This window comes from Carassius gibelio, chromosome A5 (genome assembly GCF_023724105.1).
Source record: "Carassius gibelio isolate Cgi1373 ecotype wild population from Czech Republic chromosome A5, carGib1.2-hapl.c, whole genome shotgun sequence".
Lineage (NCBI taxonomy): Eukaryota > Metazoa > Chordata > Actinopteri > Cypriniformes > Cyprinidae > Carassius > Carassius gibelio.
Window position 1 is genome coordinate 21,084,588 of NC_068375.1, and position 25,374 is coordinate 21,109,961.

The following is a 25,374-nucleotide window of genomic DNA, read 5'->3' on the forward strand; positions in this document are numbered from 1 at the left end:
TATCTTAGGCCTTATCCTTTTCTGACAGTTTCAGGGATTAAAAAAAATCCTAAAAAAACCTTATTTGTGCTGCAAATAATAATTTCAAACTCATTTGATACTGACCTCTGTCACCCTGTGACATGACATTTATTTGAATTTACATAATCTCAAGGATGTAACAGTAAAACTGTTCAGCTCACAGATGAAGACTAAGCTTTAATGCAAGCAGAACTATTTCACAAATGCTTATAGGTTAATGAAATCATAACAAAACACTTTTAAATTATTTAAGGATTTGGTAACACTTTAAAATAATGTCTCAATTGTTAACATTAGTAAATGCATTGGTAACACTTCATAATAGCTGCAATTCTTAGCTAAGCATTAGTAAATAGTCAGTTCATGCTTTATATAGCCTTCTCCCAAAATTAATATTTTAGTAAGCATTTTATAAATACAGCTATAATTAAATTGTTCATGGTTTATATGCACATTTATTTTGAGGAGATTAAAGGCTGTAATCTCCCTAAAAAAAATGTAAAATAAAAAATAAAATAAATAAAATAAACAAACACAGAACTCATAAATATTTATTTCAAGATGCAATAAAAGAAAACTGTACACTTGAATTTATATATATATATATATATATATATATATATATATATATATATATATATATATATATATATATATATATATATATATACACACACACAATTGCATAAGTTTATATTTAAAAATGTTTAGCAAGTGTACAGCTAATAATAATAATAATGCATTTTATTTAGTTTTAGCTACAGACACCAAACTCGGTACTTAAATTGTTCTTATCAAGACGGACAACTTTCTAATTCACAGTCATAAGCTACGATCAACAGGAAGTCAGCTATTTTGATTTGAATGTGTATTTTTGAGATTTTACAGTTGTGAATTAATGCATACTCCTCACATGGGAAGTACACTATACACACCAAACTTTGACTACATGAAGAAACAACATCGAGGAACTTAAATTGCGAACGGATTTTGGTTAGCTTGAACGGTTTTGACGTGGTGATTTTTTGAAATGACAGTAAGAAGGGAAACATTAATTGTATTGTATGTCTAAATTGCAGCTTCCAAACACTTCAAGGCATGTTTTCAGAGATCAAATCATTATGAGGAAATATGCATAGTTTCATGACTTTACAACACTGTATGGATAAAAGAAAAGAAAAAACTGTCAGACTTCTCAACTGACATGATCTCACTCTGGCCACTCCGTCTGTGTGAGGAAAGGGAGGGGGAGAGGGAGGGAGAGTGTGAGTGTGAGGGGGTTGGTGACTGTGAATCTTTGGTGACTGACAGTGTGTGTGGATTGTAGGGAGGGGCTGTCTGGCAGAGAGAGAGAGAGAGAGAGAGAGAGAGAGAGAGAGAGAGAGAGAGACCTAATCATTCCTTTAATAATCAGGAAAAAAAATCTATATTTTAAATTGTTATTGTTTTTGTTGTTGCTAATGGTGGTGTTTTTTTCCTTTCATTACAGGTTAAGAAATCTCTTAGGCCTTATCCTTTTCTGACAGTTTTAGGGATTTAAAAACATCCTAAGAATCCTTATTTGTGCTGCAAATAATAATTTCAAACTCATTTGATACTGACCTATGACAACCTGTGACATGACATTTATTAATCTCATGGATGTAACAGTAAAACTCTTCAACTGACAGATTAAGCTGCAATGCAAGCAAAACTATTTCACAAATGCTTATAGGTCATTAAAATCATTACAAAACACTAATAAATTATTAAAGGGTTTGGTAACACTGTATAATAATGTCTAATTTGTTAACATTAGTAAATGCATTGGTAACACTTTATAATAACTGCACTCATTAGCTAAGCATTAGTAAATAGTTCATGATTATAAAGCCTTTTCCCTTAATAATAGTCATTATTAAGCAGGAATACATCTCTAATTACATTGTTCTTGGTTTAAAAGCACATATATTACAAAGGAGATTAAAGTTTCAGTTGTCTTATAAAATAAATCAATAAACACAACCCAGTTTGATTCAGAATTCAGAAATATTTATTTCAAGATGCAATAAAAGGAAACTGTACACTTGAAAAGGTTTTGAGCGATTCTTGAAGGACTAGCATCACCTTCACTTGTACGATGGTTTGAGGAATATATCTTCCAGATAGTACCGCCGCTCCCTATATGCAGAGTATGCAGTCTTCGTAGAGCACCAACTCCCAGAGGGGGCACCAGTTGCTCAAAAAAAAAAAAAAAAAATATGCGCCATTCTCCCATCCGCGTTCGCGACCACTCAATAGCATTTGAGAAGAAAGACTTGTAGTCACAAAACAATTGTAATGTGTTCATATAGGTGTCAGCTACAATGCACACCTTATACATTTTTTATACATTTTAAAATAAAGTGTTACTAAAGTTATATATATTGTTCTGTGTATGTGATTTCAAAGTCTAGATTGGTCGGATTAACCCTTTAACTGCCACATCCCTTAAAACTTGATTGTCAGAGGGTTACTGTAAATGCTTATGCCCGCTGGGCACAGTTTTCCCGATGCCACCAGGGTGGCGTTGCACTGATGGCTTGAGCCCGACATCGCTGCTTGCAGCTATATTTATTATTCTTCTTCTTCTTCTTCTTCTTCTTCTCCCGAATGAATCGCATTTTTGAGGGCTTTAACATGCTCAAAAAGTCATGAAACTTTGCACACTCGTCAAACCTGGTGAAAATTTTCGTCTGATATAGGATTCAGAAGAGGGTGTGGCAAAATGGCTCGACAGCGCCACCTATACCAAGAAAATCAACAGCCTTCCAGCTATGTTTGACGTACATGCACGAAAATTGGCACACATATGTAACACACCAATACCTACAAAAAAGACTCTTGGAGCGAAATTTTAAACCCAACAGGAAGTCGGTTATTTTTAATATTATGAGCATATTTTGTGTAATTTTGGTCATTTCCATGTGTTGTATTTTAACGAACTCCTCCTAGAGAGTTCTTCAAATCAACACCAAATTTGGTATGCCTAATCTAAAGGCCTTTGCGATGTTAAATTGCGAAGATCCTGACTTTTCGTTGAAGGGCGTGTCCGTGGCGGCCTGGCGAATTTCGATGATTCGCCATGAAAAATGAAGTTGCTATAACTCACACATACAATGACCAATCTGCCCCAAACTTCACATGTTTGATGAGACTCCGAACCTGAACAGATTGACATGCCCATATTCAGTTATAGTCATAGCGCCACCTATTGGCAACAGGAAGTGACATATTTTACGCTGCGACGAACTACTCCTAGAAATTTTATGACATCAATGTCTTTTTTGTGGTCAGTCTAATCTAAAGGCCTGTGCGATGTTCAGTTGTGAAGATCTTGAGTTTTCGTTAAAAGGCTTGTTCATGGCGCCGCGACGAAGTTCGATGTCTCGCCATGCGAATAAAAGATGTTATAACTCAGGCATAAGATGTCCGATCTTCCCCAAACTTCACATGTGTGATAAGAGTCCTGGCCTGAACAGATCTGCAGGCCAATATTCCACCGGGTGTGGCAGAATGGCTCTATAGCGCCACCTATACACTTTCAACGGAGTGCGCCTCGAGCTATGTTTCACGTACATGTACAAAAATTGGTACACACATGTAACACTCCAATACCTACAAAAAAGTCTCTTGGTACGAAATCCGGATCCCAACAGGAAGTCGGTTATTTTGAATTTTCCCTTCAAAATTGCTGTTGTTTTTGCCATTTTCAGGGGTTGTACTTTAACGAACTCCTCCTAGAGATTTATTCAGATCAACACCAAACTTGGTCAGTGTAATCTAAAGCCCTCTGCGATAATAAATTGCGAAGGACTTGAGGTTTCGTTAAAGGGCGGGTCCATGGCGACCTGACAAATTTCGATGTTTCGCCATGAAAAAGGAAGTTGCTGTAACTCAGACATACAATGTCCAATCTGCCCCAAGCTTCACATGTTGGATAAGACTCTTGACCTGAACAGATCTACATGCCAATATTCAGTTATAGTCATAGCGCCACCTATTGGCAACAGGAAGTTACATATTTTACACTGCGACAAACTACTCCTAGAAATTTTATGACATCAATGTCTTTTTTGTGGTCAGTCTAATCTAAAGACCTGTGTGATGTTTAGTTGTGAAGATCTTGAGTTTTTGTTAAAAGGTGTGTCCATGGCGCCGTGATGAAGTTCAATGTCTCGCCATGGGAATAAAAGATGTTATAACTCAGGCATAAAATGTCCGATCTTGCCCAAACTTCACTTGTGTGATAAGGGTCCTGGCCTGGACAGATCTGAAGGCCAATATTCCATCGAGTGTGGCAAAATGGCTCAATAGCGCCACCTATACACTTTCAAAGGAGTGTGTATACACTTTAAACAGAGTGCGCCTTGAGCTATGTTTCACGTACATGTACAAAAATCGGTACACACATGTAACACACCAATATCTACGAAAAAGTCTCTTGGTACGAAGTCCGAATCCCAACAGGAAGTCAGTTATTTGGAATTTTCTCTGCAAAATTAGTGTTGTTTTGGCCATTTTCAGGGGTTGTACTTTAACGAACTCCTCCTAGATATTTATTCAGATCAACACCAAACTTGGTCAGTGTAATCTAAAGCCTTTTGCGATCTTAAATTGCGAAGATCTTGAGGTTTCGTTAAAGGGCGTGTCCATGGCGGCCTGACAAATTTAATTGTTTCGCCATGAAATAGGATGTTGTTGTAACTCAGGCATAAAATGTCCAATCCTCCCCAAACCTCACATGTTCGATAAAAGTCCTGCCCTGAACACATCTGAAGGCCAATTTTCCATTATAATGATAGCGCCACCTGCTGGCAACAGGAAGATTGGCACATATATGGAATAAACATTGATATATTCTACTTATATTTATGAGTTTAAACGCATATTTCTCACCGTTCACCTATTAACTAAAGCCACTCGCTGCCGGTGAGCCCGGGTGCGAGGGCCCGTTCATCGCTGCTTGCAGCTTTAATTTAGTATTGTTTTTATTAATTTTTGGAAACAAGAGATTTATCTGTTATATTGGTCATAACATGAAAATGGGCAATCAGTATCAACCAGAATTTCAATAACAGTGTATTACAGTGATTAAAGTCGACTCACATCATCTGACTTGGGCTCTGTCACTGGTACCCACTTGTAGATTCGCAGTGACGTGTCTCCAACAGTCACCCATTTCTTCTCCCTAGAGATGCATGTCATTGTTAGATATCAAAGACAAAGGAGCCCAAAAACAATGGAGTTTAAAAAGGATTCATTATTTCAACATTGAAATTTATAGGCATCTCTGTGTTAGTATTTATTGTGCAAAAAAAATGCCCACGTGAATATTTTCAATGTGAAGCGTTTTTTTTATTATTATTTTTAGACGTGTACATTTTGGGACTGACGTATGAAAGAGACTTGTTCCACATCACTATATGGAATGCCAAAAAAAGCTCAATATCTTTAAACTTCTCAGAATGCAGATAGAACCTTATAATTCCAAGGTGACGATATCAGCATTGTGTAGAACAATACTAGTTATCGTAATTAGATGTTAAAATCATTTTTACTAATTCAAAGATTAGGACAGTAAAAAGTTAAATCACACCTGTGTTGCCAAAGTATCATTTTTCTTATTTTACTCTTTGGATAATTTACATAAGTTTACCAACAGAATGATGCTGTGGTTATTTTTAATCTCATAACTTTTTGTCGTAAAACGTATTTTAATTTAAGATGCACTTAATTTTAAGCAAAATGTTCAGCAGTCCTTGAAGTGTGAAAGTGGAGGCGAAGCTGAAGCTCCGCTCTGAGTTTAAAACCCCGCGCGTGGATAAAACTCTTCTCACGCGCCGGCGTCGCTCAGAAGCGCGAGTCACTCACTCTCAGATGAGGTGAACAAGTCAAACGTCCGTTCAGCGGGACTTTTTGCTCGGTACGGGTGTATGACATGCCAGCCCGTTCGGTTACTATTCAGCCGGCATTACAGGCTCAAACTGCAAAGCCTTCATGTGACTGCAACGAAATGGCTTCTAGGTTCAACCCACATAAAAAAAAAAAATTATGGAAGAAAAATGCGATCTACATTTTTCCTAACTAATTTTTTAAAAGCCGACAAAAAGAGCAGCCGCGCGGAGAAAGGCAGAAACAGCACATCTGACTGAAACTGGAGTGGAATAAACGCTCTCTTTCCTTTCCTTTCATTGTTTCTTGGTGTATCTCCTCCCCCACAGGCTGTCTGTACTCTTCGTTACCAGTAGACGCTCTCTCTTACCATTTCCGCACTTTTTCAATTGCAGCCATAACCCGCTTGATGTCATCTTTCGCCCTGCTCCGCGTCTCCGCTCGAACCGACCTGCCCGACATTACTGCTGTTGGTAAAATATCTTTTTGCTCGCTGCCTGTTTAGACACAATGCGAATGCACACAGCACAGGAGAGAGGCGGGGTTTGTGCGCCTGCGCTGAAGCCAAATGCCCTGAAAGCATGAGAGACACGGTCAATGCGGCTACGCGTTTCGCTCCTTTGTTTAGCGAACAGAGCAAAGAAAACGATATTTTAACAGATTGTTGAGTGAGACTAACAAATCGAAACGATGACGACGACATCCACACACGTTTTACACTTGTATCTGGAAACAAACCGACTGACTATCGACAGTAGTTTGTCAAACAACAACGACGTTTGTTTCCTGGCGATTTGATATCTGCGTTTCAGAAAAGTATTAAACTCTCACATATGAAAATGCACCGATGCAACAGCTTAGTAACCGCAAAAAACACTGTTCTGTTAGACAGGCTATAAATCAAACATTTATTCAATTGGATACATTCTTAGTTTCAGAAAGGTTCAGGTGTTATAGACCGTGCCCGTGTTCTTGAGGCAGTTCCAGGGTGGCTGCAGAAATATATCTGGCTAATGTCTCCAAGCCGATTTCTGGGGGTAGCGCACTTTCTAGTAGAGATTCTGTGTGGAACAGACAGACATGGGACAGATTAAAACATTGGTACAATTAAAAATTCACTAAGGAATAAATATACATATTTTTTGGCCAAACATTCCTTGATATTAAGAAGTTATTATTCTGATATGGTCATAGTGCAGATGACACATAGTATGTCATCTACAAAGACAAGCTACAATTTTTCATGAACATTTATCTGAACACTCGAAACCCAAAACCAACCCGCAATCAAGAACTGTTTTCAGGTCCACTCCTTTTTAAGTGAGACTACTATCTCAGCACTGTTAATTCAAGATCAAAAAAAAAAAAAAAAGAATTGTACAGTGTTGTCTAAAAGCGTCCTGGACACCATTATTTTAGTAATTCAAAATCAATTACTGTCGGACCAACTGAGATTTCAGTGTAAAGATTAAGATTGTGAGTGTATATTAGCACTGTTTGATTTTGGGATCTCACAGAGTGTTTGAACCTGGAAACGCTGACATGTGTCGTCAGACCTAGCATTCAAGCAGTAAGTCATCATATTTGTCCATCAGTATGGTGGTTTGCAGGACTTCTGCATACCTGTGCAACTGCCTCCCTCTGCACTAATACCTAAAAGAGTTTTATAGCATTCAGCCAAGTCATCCTTGGTCATATGTTCACCTGCAATAAAAATAGGGCCTACAAGTAGTTACTATTCTAGCCAAAGTCTTTCTCCGTTAATTATAATAATTATTTCTCTGGTATCTCATGTGCAAGTTAACATGTGTAAAGTATTGATAAAATGTATTTACCTCTAGCATGCGGTAACTCCAGCAGTTCATCCCTGCCAATAGTATATCTGCCCCCCTTGTCTGGCTTTCCAAAGCACCTGGAAGGCATTGGAAAGCTCTTGTCTGGAAATGCTGGAGGCCGGTCTGTGGTTGACATACAGATTAATTAACCCCTCCAAATCGATGTCCGTCACAATTTCTGGTTTCAGCATACAGCTGAACTTCATCTCATTTTCAATGTCTTCTAGCTTCAACAAAACAGAACAACCATGTGTTGACAAAAAATTAAATGGTAGTCCACATATCGATGACAGATCTGTATGGTAGAGTCAACTGGTGATTGCAACAATGCTCATACCTCTTGCTCTGTGGGATAGAAGCCAAGGGCTCTCATCAAGAAGGGCACATCAGCTAGAGGGATGCGTAAGCCGGGTTTCCATGGTGTCAAGGTCCTGATTCTGTAGCTGACAGTAGTAAAAATATTCCTCCATTTCCTAAAGGACAAATTAGAACATGTGCTTTCTGTTGGCATTATAGGATGAAATGAGGTAAATGCTGAAAAACAGCTACAAAAAGTCATTTTTGACCTACATATGACAGTGAGAAAAAGAAAGCATTAGAACAGAGATCTAAAACCCAAAAGAGCTGTCCATCTCCTCCTCCCTCTAGAAGATGGAAAAAGGGCAGCATGCCTTTCCCTCCTAGAGCAGCTGATACCTCTAATGATCTGAGTATATTCGAATGAGTGAAAAGCAGAAGCTAATTTTGTGACCACAGAATAAGCTGTACATATATGAATTTCAATCAGGTGTCCAAACTATCCTAAAAAAAACATTTTAAATTCATTATTATACAACTATTATACTACACACGTATTTTATGACCTCATATTAAATGAGAAACTGTTTGATATATTATTACTTAGTTGACTAGTTAACTGCAAAAACCAGTGGACCTCTGCATGGGATGCATGTTCTCCAAACTTACGACAAACTGAGCTCCCATGAAAAGACAGTGCAGTCCTGTCCTCCAGCAGAAAAAGCATATCTACCATCATATGAGCAAGCCAGAGTTGACATGCCTGTTGAGGGGCAGATCACTGCAAAGGACTTGTGAGGGTTTCCATCCAGAGGAAGAATCTGAATGCCAACCTACATCAAAGAGAGAAAACAGGAATAAACAAGGAGATTTAAATCATAGTAAAAACAATAAAAATGGCATGATGCCTCATGCTGATACAAAGTGATCAGTACAGAAGAGGAATTATTATCAAATGCATGGTTTGTTTATGAGGACTGAAACACTTTATACCTTATCTTGTGTATATATAATTAGGGTCGCCATCCTTAGATGCAGTATGCCAGTAGGTGGGAACCAGTGATCATGTTTATAAGTGCGTCATTGAATCATTTATTCTAATCGAGTAGTTCAAACATACTTTTCATTCAGGAACGAATTTGTATCTTTGAAAACACTCATTCATTTAGGAACAAAACACTACTGTGGCTTTGCTTGTAAATATTTGCATAGGCACAGACAGTAACTAGCAATATAATGCTACAATTCTTATTTTAATCCCACCTAGAGTATAAACTGTTATCCTAACCCAATTCAATAAATAATAATAATATTATCCAATAGTTAAGGTTTAGAATGTTAAAGAGGACCATTTCATTTTCCTATTACAGGTTTATATTGTGTTTACCCTAGCTATGCATAACATGTTCATATATTTTATTCAGTGTGTTTTACTTTAAAAATCCAAGCAATAAAATCAGATTATTTTTTCCCTTTTGGCTGACAGCCTATTGAATTATTTGAGCTTCGGGAAAACTGTAAATCCACTGACCTTTAAATTAGAATTACCTCACTTAACATGAAGTAATTACCCTTCACTTATGGATGATGACAAATGTACTTAGGATCAATCTTGTTCCTTTGTCTATAGTCATAACAGATATGTTTGTCTTAAAGGGTTAGTTCACCCAAGTTTTTGTAAGATAAATATCCAAATTTCAAACATAATAAACACTTTTTTCCTCACTTCTGCTGAACGTGGGGAACCGGAAGACGTGCTGGTGTAGGTCGTAGTTCGTCAGCGCTGCGTGGTTAGTGATGAGTGGAGAGAGAAAACAAAACAAAACACTGGTCACGAAATAGAAGCACAAAATGAGGATTTGTAAAGAAAACGTAGGAGGATTTCAAAATAAGCCAAGAGGAGACTGGGTTTCCTTTGCTAAAGTCCTTTGCTTTGCTCCTACATTTCACAGACACGCTTACCCCATCGAAAGGCTTGGAAACGTGAGGACAATATAATATAACGCCGATCGGATTATTCTGAAAGAAGAAAAAAAACACACCTAGGATGCTTCAAAGGGGGAGTAGAAGAAGGATGAATTTTCATTCTTGGGTGAACTAACCCTTTAACACAATTACTTAAGTTAAATAATTAACTTATTTCCCTTTTGGATCAGTACACCATATTAATAAATTATCTTTGAAATCCCATTCTTTTATCCAAATTGAGGTATGTGTTATCATTTTTTTTTTTTCATTTTAGTTCTCTACAAATCATACTGAGACAAATGGTTTGGCTTTTGGTTCCTTTGAAATTCTGCAAACTAATCAACCAGATAACTGTTATTTCAGTGATATTTCTATTTGTTCTACCTGTAGCAAACCTGCACATTTTGGAGGTAGCATTGAAGAGCTTCATCTTATACAGATTGGAAGCTGCAAGGACGAAGTTTTTGGGTGTCAGGGGAGGATACCACACCATGTAAGTGGGTACAGCACTTTGCTCTATATGATCGGAACTCAAAATCAACATCCTATTTTCACCACTGTTCTGCAGATCCTACTCCACCTGTTCAGAACAGACAGGATAGATGTGATACATTTAACACAGATCAACAAGATAAACACATACCAAGGCAGCAAGATTATACAGGAACACAGGGACTCACCAGTGATCCATGCCTAGAGAGATGAGGCGAGGCTGACTGTTGTCTAAACCCATTCCAAACAGCACGTCCTGAATGGGTTTATAATGTGAGTGGTGCCTGCCTTAGTACTTCCAAGTACACCGGAACACAGACAGAGCAACATCACAGCTTTACCAGCGTCCTGAAATAAGAAAAATACATTTAGGAAATATAGAACTACATAAAAAAAAAGCCCTCATAAAATCTGGAAAATGAAGTCCACTTAAAATGTTAGCAACATAGTGAGATGCGTAATGCTGTCCTGACTGTACTGCAAACACTCTTGACCATCACATGCATCAATAATCTGCAAAGCCCCACTGGCAGATAAAAATCTAGAACATGACATTCATACAAATGCTTACTCAGATGGTAGATGTAATTACATCATTCATGCAAATGATTGCTACTGTAAAATAATAATAATAATAATTAATGTGTGGTAAATGCAACACTCTCTTAAACTTAAAAAAAACTCTTAGGCAATGTGACCTAAATAACGTTAAATTTTAAATATTATTACATAAATGAACTGTAAGAATATGAGTGAGTTCTTGTTTTCTAGTTCACCTTGTGGATCGTAGGTAATTCACTGGATCTGTTTGTGGGGCTGGAAGACCCTGCAGATTGCCTCTTTATGCTCATAATCCCAAATCTTAATGGTTCCACTGTGGCTGCCCGTAGCTATGAGTAGCTGTTTAGGATAACAGGCAACTGCTTCCAGAGGTTCTGCATGTTCTTTCAGAAGGGTCTGTGGAACATTTCTCTGTGCATTTAAATGTACTGCAGTTGTGGAGAGAACAACATTTCTGTAAATAGAAGGAGAAAAACGTTTTATTGCATTGAGTTTACAATTGAATGATGTTGCCACTATATGCCTGCCTTCAAATGGTACTATAAACAGATAAAAATTAATAGTATGGTCAAAAGAGAGAGTTCACCAAAAAATGTAAATCATGTACTGCTTCTTATGTTGTTCCAAACCTATATGAGTTACCGTCATCTGTGGAACACAAAAGAAGATATTTCGAGAATGTCTCAGTGTTTATGTCCATACAAATGGAATTCAATGGTCAAAGGTTTTGGTTACCAACATTCTTCAAAATATCTACTTTACTGTTCAGTAGAAAAAAAAAGTCATACATGTTTGGAATGACGAATTCTAGTTAGTAAATGATAAGTATAATTTTACCATTTCTTTTAAATTACAAAATTTTATATCTAAATGTACTTTTACATGGATGGGTGCATCCAATCTAAGCACCATACTCTTTTTAGCAGTTTAGGTTTTCAATCTGACATGAAATGCATCATATTGCTGAGGTATGTGTAACAAAATTATAATGAGAACTTTCTTAAAAAGTTGATTGAGTCCCTCACCTTATGACAAATGGCTTGGCAACCAGTGTGCAGTCTTTTGGATATCCCAGGCCGGTAATGGAGGCCTTTTCTTTGAAAAAAAGGAGATGGATCTAATTTGATCCAAGCTAGACTCATTGTTGATGACACGTTGATGAGCTTGAGATTTCCATCATAGAATTTGAAGTGGCCATTCACATCACCTGTTACTATAAAATTGACAGTATACACATAATATAATTAAATAAAATAATGTCAGACGGACAAAAAAAAAATCATCCAATGAATAGCAAAGTGTAACACAGCAGGTGAAAATTATGGAATTTATTTATTTATTCCCAGCAGAGGCGGCTGTAAAAGCCTGCACACTATCGTAGTGAAAGATGGACTGCCGCAGGGAACCTAGCACCATACTGAAGGTCTGAATGGAGACAGATTTCAAAGAGGTCAATGCCAAAGGCAGAGAAGCATAACAACACAACAACAGCACAAAAATTCAGTCTGATGAAAGATTCTTCTGCCAACCTGGTCAGTAATTTCAGGAACTGAGTATTCCAGATGTCCCATTTCCTGAGCAGCAGAATGCATTATTATATACAAAGACAGCTAAACTAGTAAATCAGTAATGTAAATAATTAATGAATTTTCTACCCAGTTGTAGAAGAGAACCTGAGCGCTGCTGTTGCTGACCAACTGTGTGTTGTCAGAAGGACTGAAAAGTAGCCTATTTGATTCTGGGAAAACATGGAAAAAGGTTATTTAATATTTGATGTGACAAACAGTATTCCTAAAGAAACGATACATTTGGAATTAAGACGTTGTTGTTCTTCAAGCCTCTTTGTGTTGCCTCTGTGTAATAACCACATCAACGCACAGTGGCAACCATATTTTGGGCTGAGGTCAACTTGACATTCTGGGCTTTCGCTTTCATCTGTCCAGTTCCAAACACACACTCGCTGATGCACAGAAAAAAGTACATAGACCAGTGTATTTGTAGCCTGTGATAATATTCTGTGATATTATTTGATCCTTTTACTGTAATCATCTTTGTTAAACACATTTTGCTTAAAATTAATAGATGCTGGGAACCAATGTTCCCTCTAGGCTGCGCATTTTATTGCACAGTATTCTAGTAAAAAGGAAGGTGAATAAAGGTGATGTCGCTATAGTGTTAGAACCGGTGAATGCGTTTTAAAGGGTTCAAAGAAAGAGAATGATGCTGTCGCTGAGCAAACGCAATGACGTGAAATAAAACGTCCTCGTGTTTTAAAGAAGAGTAGCTTGATTAAGTGCTGGAAATAGCGGAGGATGTGCACAGAATGATAACAAACCTCAGAGACATTTACAGTCACACACAGGTGTATTGTGCAAACTGTACTTCATGTTTAGAAAGCTATAGATTTTTTTTCTTTGAAAATATTTAACGTGCAGATCTCAGTTTAAATGCTTCAGTTTGTTTTATTTTCTCCTCTATCAGTTTAAATGCTTCAGTTTGTTTTGATATTATATTATATTATGTTAGGCCTAGATTATAAACCTATTTAATAACTGACCTTGTTTTTAAACGGAGACACTTTTGCTCATTTAGGCTGTATTTTTCTAATCAAAAATACAGAAAACAAGAACATTGTGAACTATTAGGATATTGCTGTTTCTAATATTGGTTTCATATTTTAATATACTCTAAAATATAATGTATTCCTGGTGAAGCATAGCTGAATTTTCAGCGTCATTACTCCACTCCTTAGTGTCACACATGATCCTTCAGAAATCAGTATAATATGCTAATTTATTATCTGTGTTGAAACTGTTGTGCTGCTTAATGTTTTTTATTGTGCTGTTTTGATTTTTTTTATAAGGCTAATAAAAGCTAAAAAAAAAACAGCATTTATTAAAACCTTTTCTTCCACTACAAGTCTTTTCTATCACTTTTTTATCCGTTTAATAAATCCTTGCTGAATAAAAGTATTAAGAAAAAATAAGAAAAAAATTCTGACCCCAAACTTTTTAATAGTATAGTGTATATTGTAATACGAAATTTCTGTTTTGAATAGTAGACTGAAGTAGTTTAAGTCTTTGGTTCTTTTAATTGTGATGATTATGGCTCACATTTAACAAAAACCCACCAATTCACCATCTCAACAAATTAGAATATGGTGACATGCCAATCAGCTAATCAACTCAAAACACCTGCAAAGGTTTTCCTGAGCCTTCAAAAAGGTCTCTCAGTTTGGTTCACTAGGCTACACAATCATGGGGAAGACTGCTGATCTGACAGTTGTCCAGAAGTCAATCATTGACACCCTTCACAAGGAGGGTAAGCCACAAACATTCATTGCCAAATAAGCTGGCTGTTCACAGAGTGCTGTATCCAAGCATGTTAACAGAAAGTTGAGTGGAAGGAAGAAAAAGACGCACAACCAACCGAGAGAACTGCAACCTTATGAGGATTGTCAAGCAAAATCGATTCAAGGACTTGAGTGAACTTCACAAGGAATGAACTGAGGCTGGGGTCAAAGCATACAGACGTGTCAAGGAATTTGGCTAGAGGTTGTCATATTCCTCTTGTTAAGCCACTCCTGAACCACAGACAACGTCAGAGGCGTCTTATGAACTGGACTGTTGCCCTGTGGTCCAAAGTCCTCTTTTCAGATGAGAGCAAGTTTTGTATTTCATTTGGAAACCAATGTCCTAGAGTCTGGAGGAAGGGTGGAGAAGCTCATAGCCCAAGTTAATTGAAGTCCAGTGTTAAGTTTCCACAGTCTGTGTAGCTTTGGGGTGCAGTGTCATCTGCTGGTGTTGGTCCATTATGTTGTTTGAAAACCAAAGTCACTGCACACATTTACCAAGAACTTTTGGAGCACTTCATGCTTCCTTCTGCTGACCAGCTTTTTGAAGATGCTGATTTCATTTTCCAGCAGGATTTGGCACCTGCCCACACTGTCAAAAGCACCAAATAAAAGTTGGCCAGCAAACTCACCAGACCTGAACCCCATAGATTCTCTGGTATTGTCAAGAGGAAAATTAGAAAACAAGAGACCAAAAAATGCAGATGAGCTGAAGGCAACTGTCAAAGAAACCTGGGCCTCCACACCACCTCAGCAGTGCCACAAACTGATTCACCACGCTGAATTGAGGCAGTAATTAAAGCAAAAGGAGCCCCTACCAAGTACTAAGTGTACAGTAGATGAACATACTTTCCAGAAGGCCAACAATTCACTAAAATGTATTTATTTTTTTATTTTATTTTTTATTGGTCTTATGAAGTATTCTAATTTGTTGAGAGGCTTAGTTAAATGTGAGCCAAAATCATCACAAGGAACCAAAGACTTAAACTACTTCAGTCTGTGTGCACTGAATTTATTTAATACACAAGTTTCACAGTTTGAGTTTAATTATTGAAATTAACTTTTGCACGACATTCTAATTTATTGAGGTGCACTTGTTAATCAAGGGGTTTGGGTTTAATGAGGATACCAAAGGATTTTTTTTCACTACGGCATAGTGCTCAAGGAATTCAGCAGTGTATATTACACCAGTCACCTGGCCTACTAGTGTCAAAGCACGACCGCTCAAAGTGATCCGTGCATTTGCTGAAAATAGTGCGCTGTCCATTATAGCAGCGTTCATCAAACCCCACATTAATTCGTTCTCAGTATCAACTAAATATCGTATCACGTTCCAGACATATTTACAGTAATTACTGACGATAATTTCTCTTTAGAACGAATAAAACCGTCTAAATTAGTACACACATTCCTGGGATGTGTGTATATCCTTCCGCCACTTTTTGTGGCTTTTTTCAGACTGTTTAGGTCTATCGGTCAGTGCTGAAGCTCCGCGCGAACTGTGTATATCATTCACATATATCGCACTTAAAATAACAAAAAAAGCGAAGTTACCGGTTTGGTATTTTTGTTGACATCTACAACATATGGATCGTCAGCGCTTTGTTTTTAAAACGGGCTAAACCGTCTCTGTTTAGTAGGAAATAAATCAGCAGAGCTAGCTGAAGTAGCAGACAGCGTCAGTGGAGGCTCGAATAACCGGAGGAGTAGCTTTTACTCGTTGGATGTCACTACGTTAGATCCACTGTCAGCTAACGCGTCCAACAGCATATTCCGCACTCGGTCGCGGTGTAAAACGGTTTTTTCAAACAATCAGAACGCTCTGCTCAAGCTGTCGTTTATGGGATCACCATGTCCATGAAGCCGCAGGCCGGTGGTAATCGCAAACCCGGCGGAAGCACCAGCGGAGCCGCAGCGGCCTCCGGTACCGGGGGAGCAGGAGGAGGCGTCGGACGCCAGAACATAGGAAGGTGAGGGCCGTATCTGCAACATAACGGGGTTTTAGTTTGGAGGACTGATGAGCGTGAACCTACGGGGGATGATGCGGCATGCCTCCACTTGTGTCGTAGTTTAGAAACGCAGCTTGTGAAGTTGCAGTGGTCGGGATTGAGCGCAAGTAGGCCGATACAGGCCAAATTCACAGGAAAGAGATACACACGTTAATGGGCACAAAGCCATTGTGTTTCTAAAATACCAGCTGATAGCGGACATTATATTCGTGAATATTTGTGAGGGGCGGGTTGTCTGCTGGGACGAGCACGTTTAGGATGAATCGTGTCTTTTTGCCGGTGAAATATATGACAGCTTTGCCCCACAGGACAGATGCATTTTTATATTTTCAGACAGTATTATCGATTGAACGGGATTCACATTTCAATAACTTTAACAGAAATGATTTGAGAGCCTTAAAATGAGAGAATCTGCCCAACAGCGATTCAGTTCACCGTAATGTTGTCAGCTAGCTAAGTTAACTAGCCAACATTTATTTGATTATACTGCTTATCCACATGACTGTCTAGTTTGTTGATGCATTCAATTTAGAAATACGTTAGATCAAAATACAATCAGGTGCTTTATAGACGACGATCACATTATTTCTCCATCGTTTGCATTTGACTTGTCAATCCCAACAAAAATGCAAAGGTGGCTACAGATACGTCATGTTTTAACTTTTATCTTTCTTATCTGTCAAACGTTTAAGGCCTGTCAGCTGATGTTTAAATCGTTCAGGGTCCGAGAATCGGCGTTCTGGGAATCCATCGTCCCATATGAGAAGAAGTCACATGTTAGCGCTGTGTGCCACTATTGAGATTGACATTAACCCAGCTTCCGTTTCGGGTTTCTTGCATTTGGTTAACTCGAGGACACCGTCTTTCCCGTTTCTGTGAATTTGGGAAACGAACGTTTCACGACTGGAACTCTTTGTTTGTCAGTCGCGAGCATTTCCGCTGAGAGGCGGTGCGCGCACACGCTAGGAAAGTCCGACCACTGTATCAACCTTGACGTTTCCAAGAGCTTGCATGTATTCAGTCCGCCCTTGCTAGGTGACATTTGTGTAAGTTTATTCCTTTTAGAGCATGTTGTGAAACTCTGTTAATACGGTTACGATTTTTAGTGTGCTTAAAATGTACGTGGAAATGTTTAGTCCTACAGCCTACGAAGCAGAGAGGCCTTTTTTGGCATCCCATAGTCACACTGCATGGTGAAAAAAAAATGTCATTCTTGTTTACACGAAACTAGAAACGTATTATGAGTTGTAGAAACTGTGGGAATCGTGAGTGGTGCAGTGAAGCCTTACGCTGCCTGTAATGCAGCATTTGATTTGTTCTTTAGCTGCTGAAAAAGGACTGTCATTCACAGCTTTTATTCTTTAATTCATTTTAATGGTCTGGAAGCTCTTGATAGTTTGTACCCAGGTCATGTGTACTGAACTCATTCTTGTTGCACATTAGAGGCCTCATTGGTATTTCATCCTACATGTGTAGATGAACTCTTTATAATTTAGTAGCTCTCGTTCTTGCATGTTTGAGGTATAATGTTGTCAGTGGCTATGAATCATGTCCTCTCGGTGAAATGCTGATTCTTTCTAAACCTGTTGTTTGGGAACTTCACAAGCGCTTTTTTTTGCACAATAAAATGCATGAAGCATATGATTATCTGTCATTCCCTCGTCATTGCAGTTCTGGGAGTTTTCCAGTGCATGTGCGATCGATAGCTCCACCGGTATCACATGAATTCTTGTTCCTGGCAAAAAACGTTTTCTGCAAACAGTGTATACAGCATATCAAGCATTTACATGTATCCATTTGATTATAAGTTATCTATTATCAAGCTTATAATTCGTGCCATTTTCTTTCTTCCCAGAGGACGCAACAATGCCAAAGGACCCTCCAATGCAGTGAGTTGTAATGTTCAGTTTCTTTATTCATAACATGGAATTTCTAAATTGAAAAATGTACAAATTTTGCTCTCCATTTCAAATAAGGCGAGTGAGAAATCATGAAAAGTCTCCTGCTGAACTGTATATTAGCACACTGAATGCTGCTCAACCAACTAAATTAGTAGGGGTGGGAATCTTTAGACACTTCATGATCCGATCCCAATTCTGGGAGTCATGATCTGATTTTAAAACTATTCTTGATCTACATTTCTTCCTAATTAATTCTTCTTCTGTGCAAATACATCTTTACAACTTACATTTTACCCAAAATTGCAGTTTCTTTTCTTTTTGTTCATAGTTGGAATCTCTATATGTTAGAACTACCATCTTAAAATCAGGGGTGTAAATCTTCACTTTTTCAAAATTCAATTAAAGTACAATTATCATTGTCCACTCAATATCACGATGCGTCACATTTTCAATAATACTGCACATGGCTACATGTTCATATATATTTTATACTGTACTTTGTTTTTTACTACTTTTTAAAACAATTACTTATTTAAAATAAGTGTTCTTCAAGTGTCCGAAAGTTTACAGACAATAGGCTAGTTATGGGGTTTTCTTTTTTCCACAGCATCATTGCTGTTTGATTACTATTAAAGAGATCATAGACAGTGGCAGCTTTAACAGGCTGCATTTACTCTAATGCACATATCTATTTGAATATATCAGATGTTCTGTCCTGCTCTGAAAACATAACTGACTGTATTTACATCAATGTCATATAAAGGTATTCAGAGGTCGCGACTGAGCTACAGGACAACAACAAACAAAAAGCGCACGTGAAAGTCTGTCATTGTGTGAGTTTCGTGCATCTAATAAATGGCATAAAATAATGTATATCTAAAGTAAAACACGGCGGGTGGAAGCACACACTGTCCAGCAATGCACACGTGTCTCACAGTGCAAATTCTGTGCAGTGAAGCCCGTCGCGTCTCTAGTGTGCACATTTGCCGTTTGCAGGGGACAAACAAGCTCAGAATCGATTCAGAAATTTTCAGAATCATTGAAGAGAGAATTGCGATGCATCGGAAAATAGTTTTTTTCATCCCACTACTATTAATTAGAGGGCAGAAACTAACTTGTAACTTAAATGTAATTGTTTTTTATTTTTATTTAATCTTTACAGCAGCCCAAAATAATGTTTTTTTTCTTTCTTTTTTTTCTCTCAATTCTCTTTAAAGGTGGCCTTTAGTGGGGTTTATGCAAACATGAGAATGGTTCATGTTTTGACCTCAGTTGTGGTGAGTCCAAAATACACAAGAGTGAAAAAAGCTTGCTTGTTAATATTGCAGTTGTTATAATTTTGTTTTAATGTTTTTCTTTTGTCATTCTCTTAACCAAAATAAAACCAATACTATCTTACTGTAATCTGTTTTTGTGCTTCACCACTCAACAGGGAACCAAATGTGAACTTAAGGTTAAAAATGGACTGATCTATGAAGGAGTTTTTAAGACCTATGGCCCAGAGGTGAGAAGAACAGTTTCTGTGGCTGTATTGTCTTGCTTATAAATCTCTGGGAATAAAAATATATTCACTTTTATTCTACTTCTGTGCACATACAACAAATATTCCCCTCTTTTTATACGGCTTTGTTCTGTGCGTCTGCAGTGTGACATTGTCCTGGATGCTGCGCACAGGAAGAGTGTAGACCCCAGTGTGGGCCCTCGCCGTGAGGATATTGTGGAGAGCATTATCTTCAAGTCCTCAGATGTAGTGGTAGTTCACTTCAAAGATGTGGACCTCAGCTATGCCAAGAAAGGTGAGACCTTTTTTCAGAGAAATGTCTATGCTTTGTCCTTGCTTCCTTAATTGGTTCCTTTAAAGGTTTAAGCTTTGAAAAGATGTAGTATAGATACTGTATAGGTACAAACTGCCAATTCAAGAACACAAACAGCAGGAAAACTGATCCGTTTACTGACATCACAACAAATAGCTTAATATCTTGAATATAAAGTTTTGTTTATAATTCTACACATTGCAAAGTGTGACTTAAAATGGAGCTTTGTGTTGGCATTAACCAACAGAACACTTTTTCAAGATGTTACGTCAAGATGTTTTTTATTGCCAAACTAGTGCCATCTATTATATTTTACTGCAGATGAGAGGACTGCATGTATATGCATTTTATAAAATACTAGACTGGTCAGAAATTAAAAAGCAAACATTTTATTTGCACTGTGTATTTTATTAACCAGTGGATAAGTTCAAAGAACAGCATGTGAAATTCATTCTCTATGAACTCCTGACTATTATTACAGTAATTTTTGGATAAAATAATACCCTAATGTACAACCCACTGTTTATATCCCATGATTGCTTAAGTTTTTCCAAGGAATTTTCTCATGGTTGACGGGATACGGCATCACAGTATAGTAAGGGGCTTAACGTTTCCGTCACACACTTGAAGTATTCGGCCAATCACAACGCACTGGACAGCTGGCCAATCAGAGCACACCTCGCTTTCCAGAACTTTGAGCTTTGTAAAAATCTATGCGTTTCATCGGTCGGCTTTGCTCATATATCAACCTATAAATCCCCTGTGATGGGCATCATTCATTAGTGTCCTGTATTCGGCAAAATCATGACAGTCCACAGCATTAAGAAGTTAACCCAATCGCATATAAAAAAAGATAATTACTCCCTAAAAACACCCAATAAAGACCGTGTAAGGACCGTGGTGCCATCTTTCTTTGAAATGATGATCACGCATGCACCCTGGCCCTCGCCTGCCCCGTCCCCAACCCCAGTCAGAGAGGATACCGATGCTGCTGCTTCATGTGCGGGAGCATGTCAGGAGAATCACGAGGAGTGGTAAAATAATAGCTAATTATTGATTACTAATGTGAATCTGTACATTAGAACAGAAAAAACTGGTTAAAAACCGGTGAACTCCCGTAAACTTTTCAGTCCAAGGATCCAGTAAACGAATGCGTTCAAACTAGGGTTGCCAATTGTAATACTCTGTTAGAGCTTGATATACATAATTATATTTTTAGACATTATTAGACAGATGAATACATTATATTTAATGTTAGACCCTATTTATAAATTTATAATTGACATTAATAAAAAAATATATAACATAATAAATAAGCATATATGTTATATACAATGTGAAATTGTAAAAAGCAAAAAAAAAATTTTTGGATTGAATGGTATCTTAATTTAAGCAAATTAGGACTATTTTTATAAAATGATGTGGTGATGTAATGTAACATCACACATCACAGTGCTTTTCCCAAATATCAGCAGGAATGCAAATGTAATATTGATTTTATACAACACATCAATAACATTGTGAGTATTAGGCACAATATTGTAATAACACACAGCAGTAAACTAATCAGTTTAATTCAGGACTCATTCAGGAAAAGTCACTTACTATTTGCTGAATGAATCAGCATTTTAAACAAATCTATTGAATGAATTACTTGACTCACTCAATTAAGACCATGACTAGGCTCTTAGTTTCATTTTTAAAGTACTTTATAAATGTAAATAATCATTTCATATTCAATTATTGAATAAAAAACTCAATTTGTACATGCAATGTAAATGCATTTAGAAACACACACAGCTAAATATTGTATAATTATTGTAATCAACAAAATCTCTGAATGAGCAGTAACCCTGTATAAGTTTTGTGATACATGAAATAAAAAACCATCAACTTAATCTGTGATGTGCATGTAAATGTGATCAGTATTATGCAGTCAGATCTGTGAGCCTTGCAGTGTCAGTGCAGACCATTAAAAACATCATGGACTGTGCCTGCTGTAGTTTTGCAATTATGTTTCATTACTGCTGAATAAGATGTGTGTTTGATAAGAGCAAAAAGTGTTTTTAGGAGAAGGGATGACATTTTGATGGATCAAAGACATTGCAAATCACTAGTTATAAAATATTTATAATGCTATTTCATACATTAGCAATGCAAAACACACTTATGAAATTATCATTCAAGATATACTTCTGTGTGGTAGCTTTTTATCCTTTTGTCCAAAATGCTCCTTCCATACAGTTTAACCCTGTCAGCCTGTTTCTGTCACTCTAGGTGCAAAAAATGCATTAGTTGGATCTGCTCAATGATTTTCTCCTACTGACTACTTTTTTATTCTTTCTCTTTTTTTCTTAAATGGGTGTAGTCTCATCAGATGCAGGTAATGCAATTCATTCTCTTCTTTTACAAGTGTATTTTTTTATGCAAAATCTTTACAGTTGCTTGCGGCATTCTTTGAGTAGGTGAATAGTGCATGACTTGCAGGCATTTTGGCACAGAGATGCTTTTGTTATTTGTAATTGTAATATTGCTTGATCAGGGAATCATGATGGGTCAATCTAGAGCTTAATTAATAACACAACACTGATGTCAGCGGATGTTGTTTTTACATTATCCTCACAAAAGAAGCATACGTTTTTTATGGTGGATTAAACATTTCTGAGTCTCCCAATTTTCTTTTTTTTTTGTGTATAGTACCTACAAAAAGACATTTCAGAGTTCAGTTAGAGCTAGCTTTTAGAGAAGGTTTGTGTCCTGCAGTAGTTCACCTCAGGAATTGTGCAATGCTAAGACTTTATCTACTAGATTTTGATGTTGTGCACCAAAGAACACAGAATACGGTCTCTGGAACTGGCACAGATACAAAAATGATCAGCTAGTTCATGTGAAGATCAAATTGCATGCAAAAGCCAAACAAGCAACACAAAAGTGCCAAACCTGCTCAAAGCTGGCTACAAGCAGCTACTGTAACATTTTAATTATTACATAATTAACCTGGTGATGTTATATTAAAGGTCTGTTTCATTTCATGAGCATTGCAATATTGCTTAATCTAAATAAATCTTGGTGGGAGATCATAATTCTTCCAGTTGGGATTTATTTTTTTTATCTGTTTGCATGTCTTTTCTCCATTTCCTTTATAAAATCGAATTTACTGAAACAAACATGAACTGTTATAATCAATGCAAGGACAGTTTAACAGCTATCAAGCAAATCATGCTACCACGAAAACTCTACTCTAGTTGGCATTGGCATCATACAACAGCATTTAAAATAAGTGAAATAAAATGAATTATTTTTATTTATCAATTCTTCGGAACTACTGATTGAAATGGATGGCATCATGCCAGTTTAACAAACCCACATTTATCGATTCTTTCCTGTTTTTTTTATTTTCCTTTTGTATAACTATTTCCTCTGTGTCCTTTGTGACCTTTAACCTCTGACTTACTCTGGTGAAGGTCATGTTTTCAGGAATCTCATTTTCTAATTAGTCTTCCTGTCCGATTACTCAAGTTTATTTTATATTGTGAAATGCTTTAACATTAGTAACATTTCAGTGGAATTTTGCAAGCAAAAAGGTCCATTGTTCGTTATCTGTAATGTAGCGATGTATGAAGCACAGAAGTTACCTTCAAACCAGGCAGCTTTCTGTTGGTCAGTGTGGTGAATCCACAGGAACGTATTTTCTGAAATCCTGTTAAAGTGAATGGGTTTTGCCTGTGAAAATTCTGAAAATGTGACCACTCCTTTAGTTTAAGCATTAGGATTTAATTAACTATTAGCATTGACTTTAAACTAAAGGTAACAATGTTTCTTGTCTGCTTTGAAAGAGAAATCGCTCATTCATTTTCTGGTTATCGTACAAGAGCTAAATTCTTAAATCGTAAACTAGTGGTTGACCGATATTTTTTTTTGTACGTTTTTTTTTTTTTTTTACTGCCGATATCTTGGAATGCAGTGGGGCCGATATAAAGCCTATGTATATTTGACAATGGATTAAAACCTAAATGTGTAAAGTAAACAAACTTTAGATGACAAAGTATTTTTCTCAAATAAATTAAATATTTAATAAAAAAAATATTTTTAAAAGGAAGTAAACACTGAAACCCAAGAACAGTGCACTCTGTATTCTGGGAAGTTTTGTGTATTGGGAATCATATTTTTCAAATAATCATTTAACATACAGCACTCAGTGAAAATTATATGAATATGAAAGTGGGCAAATTCATAAAGCGCAGGATAATTTGAAATCACGAGTTTAAAGTTTAAAGCATTCAATTCACACGGACCAACCCATCACACGGAGAACACGCGATCATGCTGGATACACATACACACTTCACAAGATCTCACAGCTGGATTCAGTTAAGTTTGCAAGGTTTGTGAAATTAAAAGTTCATTAGCCATTCAAAGATTTGTTTAAATTATATAAATGCATGTTTGCTTAATGCTGACGGCAAACGTGGAAGTATTATAATGTTTACCTTTCCATTACTTATAATATAAAAGCAATCGTTATAATACTTTTTGTATACATTGATTCCTTTGTTTACCCATTCTTTCCAATTAGACAGAACTTTTAATGACGACAGTAAACAAGATTGAGATGTGAGCAGTGTGTGCATTCAAAATAAAAGTCCCGCCTTGAACACACCAGCCAAGCAGAAAAATGTATCGGCCGTGGCAATATATCGGTCGACCACTAGAGTAAACTGAACAGTATATCAGAAAAAAAATACAACCTTTTCTCAAGATTGTTGTCTGTGTTATGACTTAATCTGAGATCCTTGCCCCTGCACCACCATTAGCGATCATTCTCATCATGTCTCCCATATAGTAAATTTGCTTTCATCCCGATTTTATGTTTCTTCCATAAGCATTTGTGAGCTTTTGCATCACCATGATAAAAGTGATATGAATCCTGTAGTTTTGTGTGTTTGTGTGTGGTGAAGATAACTTCACAGACAGTGCTGTGAGTGCCCGTCTTAATGGAGAGCACAAAGAGAAGGATCTGGAACCCTGGGATGGAGGGGAGCAGCACATCTCAGGCAGCATGGAGTCTCTTGACACTGATCTGGTGAGACAACAGTCAACAAATCTTGACATAATGTAGCAAACTGCAGTTGAATTAGTTCAGAAGTATCATAAGCATCAGCAATGTTTAGATATTTCAAGCTATCACGAGAGGTATGAGGTGAAACAGTG

General features: G+C 37.1%; 1 protein-coding gene, 1 long non-coding RNA gene and 1 pseudogene across 2 annotated transcripts; 1 reads left to right on the forward strand and 2 right to left on the reverse strand.

Moving 5' to 3' along the window:
• The window catches only part of LOC128002157 (cilia- and flagella-associated protein 251-like), a 33,958-nt pseudogene extending 21,518 nt beyond the window's left edge, over window positions 1–12,440 (reverse strand).
• Window positions 5,149–6,842, reverse strand: LOC128002283 (uncharacterized). The gene is made up of 2 exons (XR_008175043.1): window positions 6,305–6,842; window positions 5,149–5,230 (listed from the first exon to the last, which is right to left on the reverse strand). It is a non-coding gene; the product is annotated as an uncharacterized LOC128002283 (long non-coding RNA).
• A 3,437-nt stretch (window positions 12,441–15,877) lies between the features above and the next one.
• Window positions 15,878–25,282, forward strand: LOC128014967 (ataxin-2-like). Its single transcript, XM_052598747.1, has 7 exons — window positions 15,878–16,409; window positions 18,304–18,337; window positions 19,567–19,626; window positions 19,782–19,853; window positions 19,995–20,145; window positions 22,532–22,546; window positions 25,122–25,282. Exons 1-7 carry the CDS (start codon window positions 16,291–16,293, stop codon window positions 25,280–25,282), a joined length of 612 nt encoding a protein of 203 aa, XP_052454707.1. The 5' UTR covers window positions 15,878–16,290.
• Window positions 25,283–25,374: the final 92 nt, after the last annotated feature.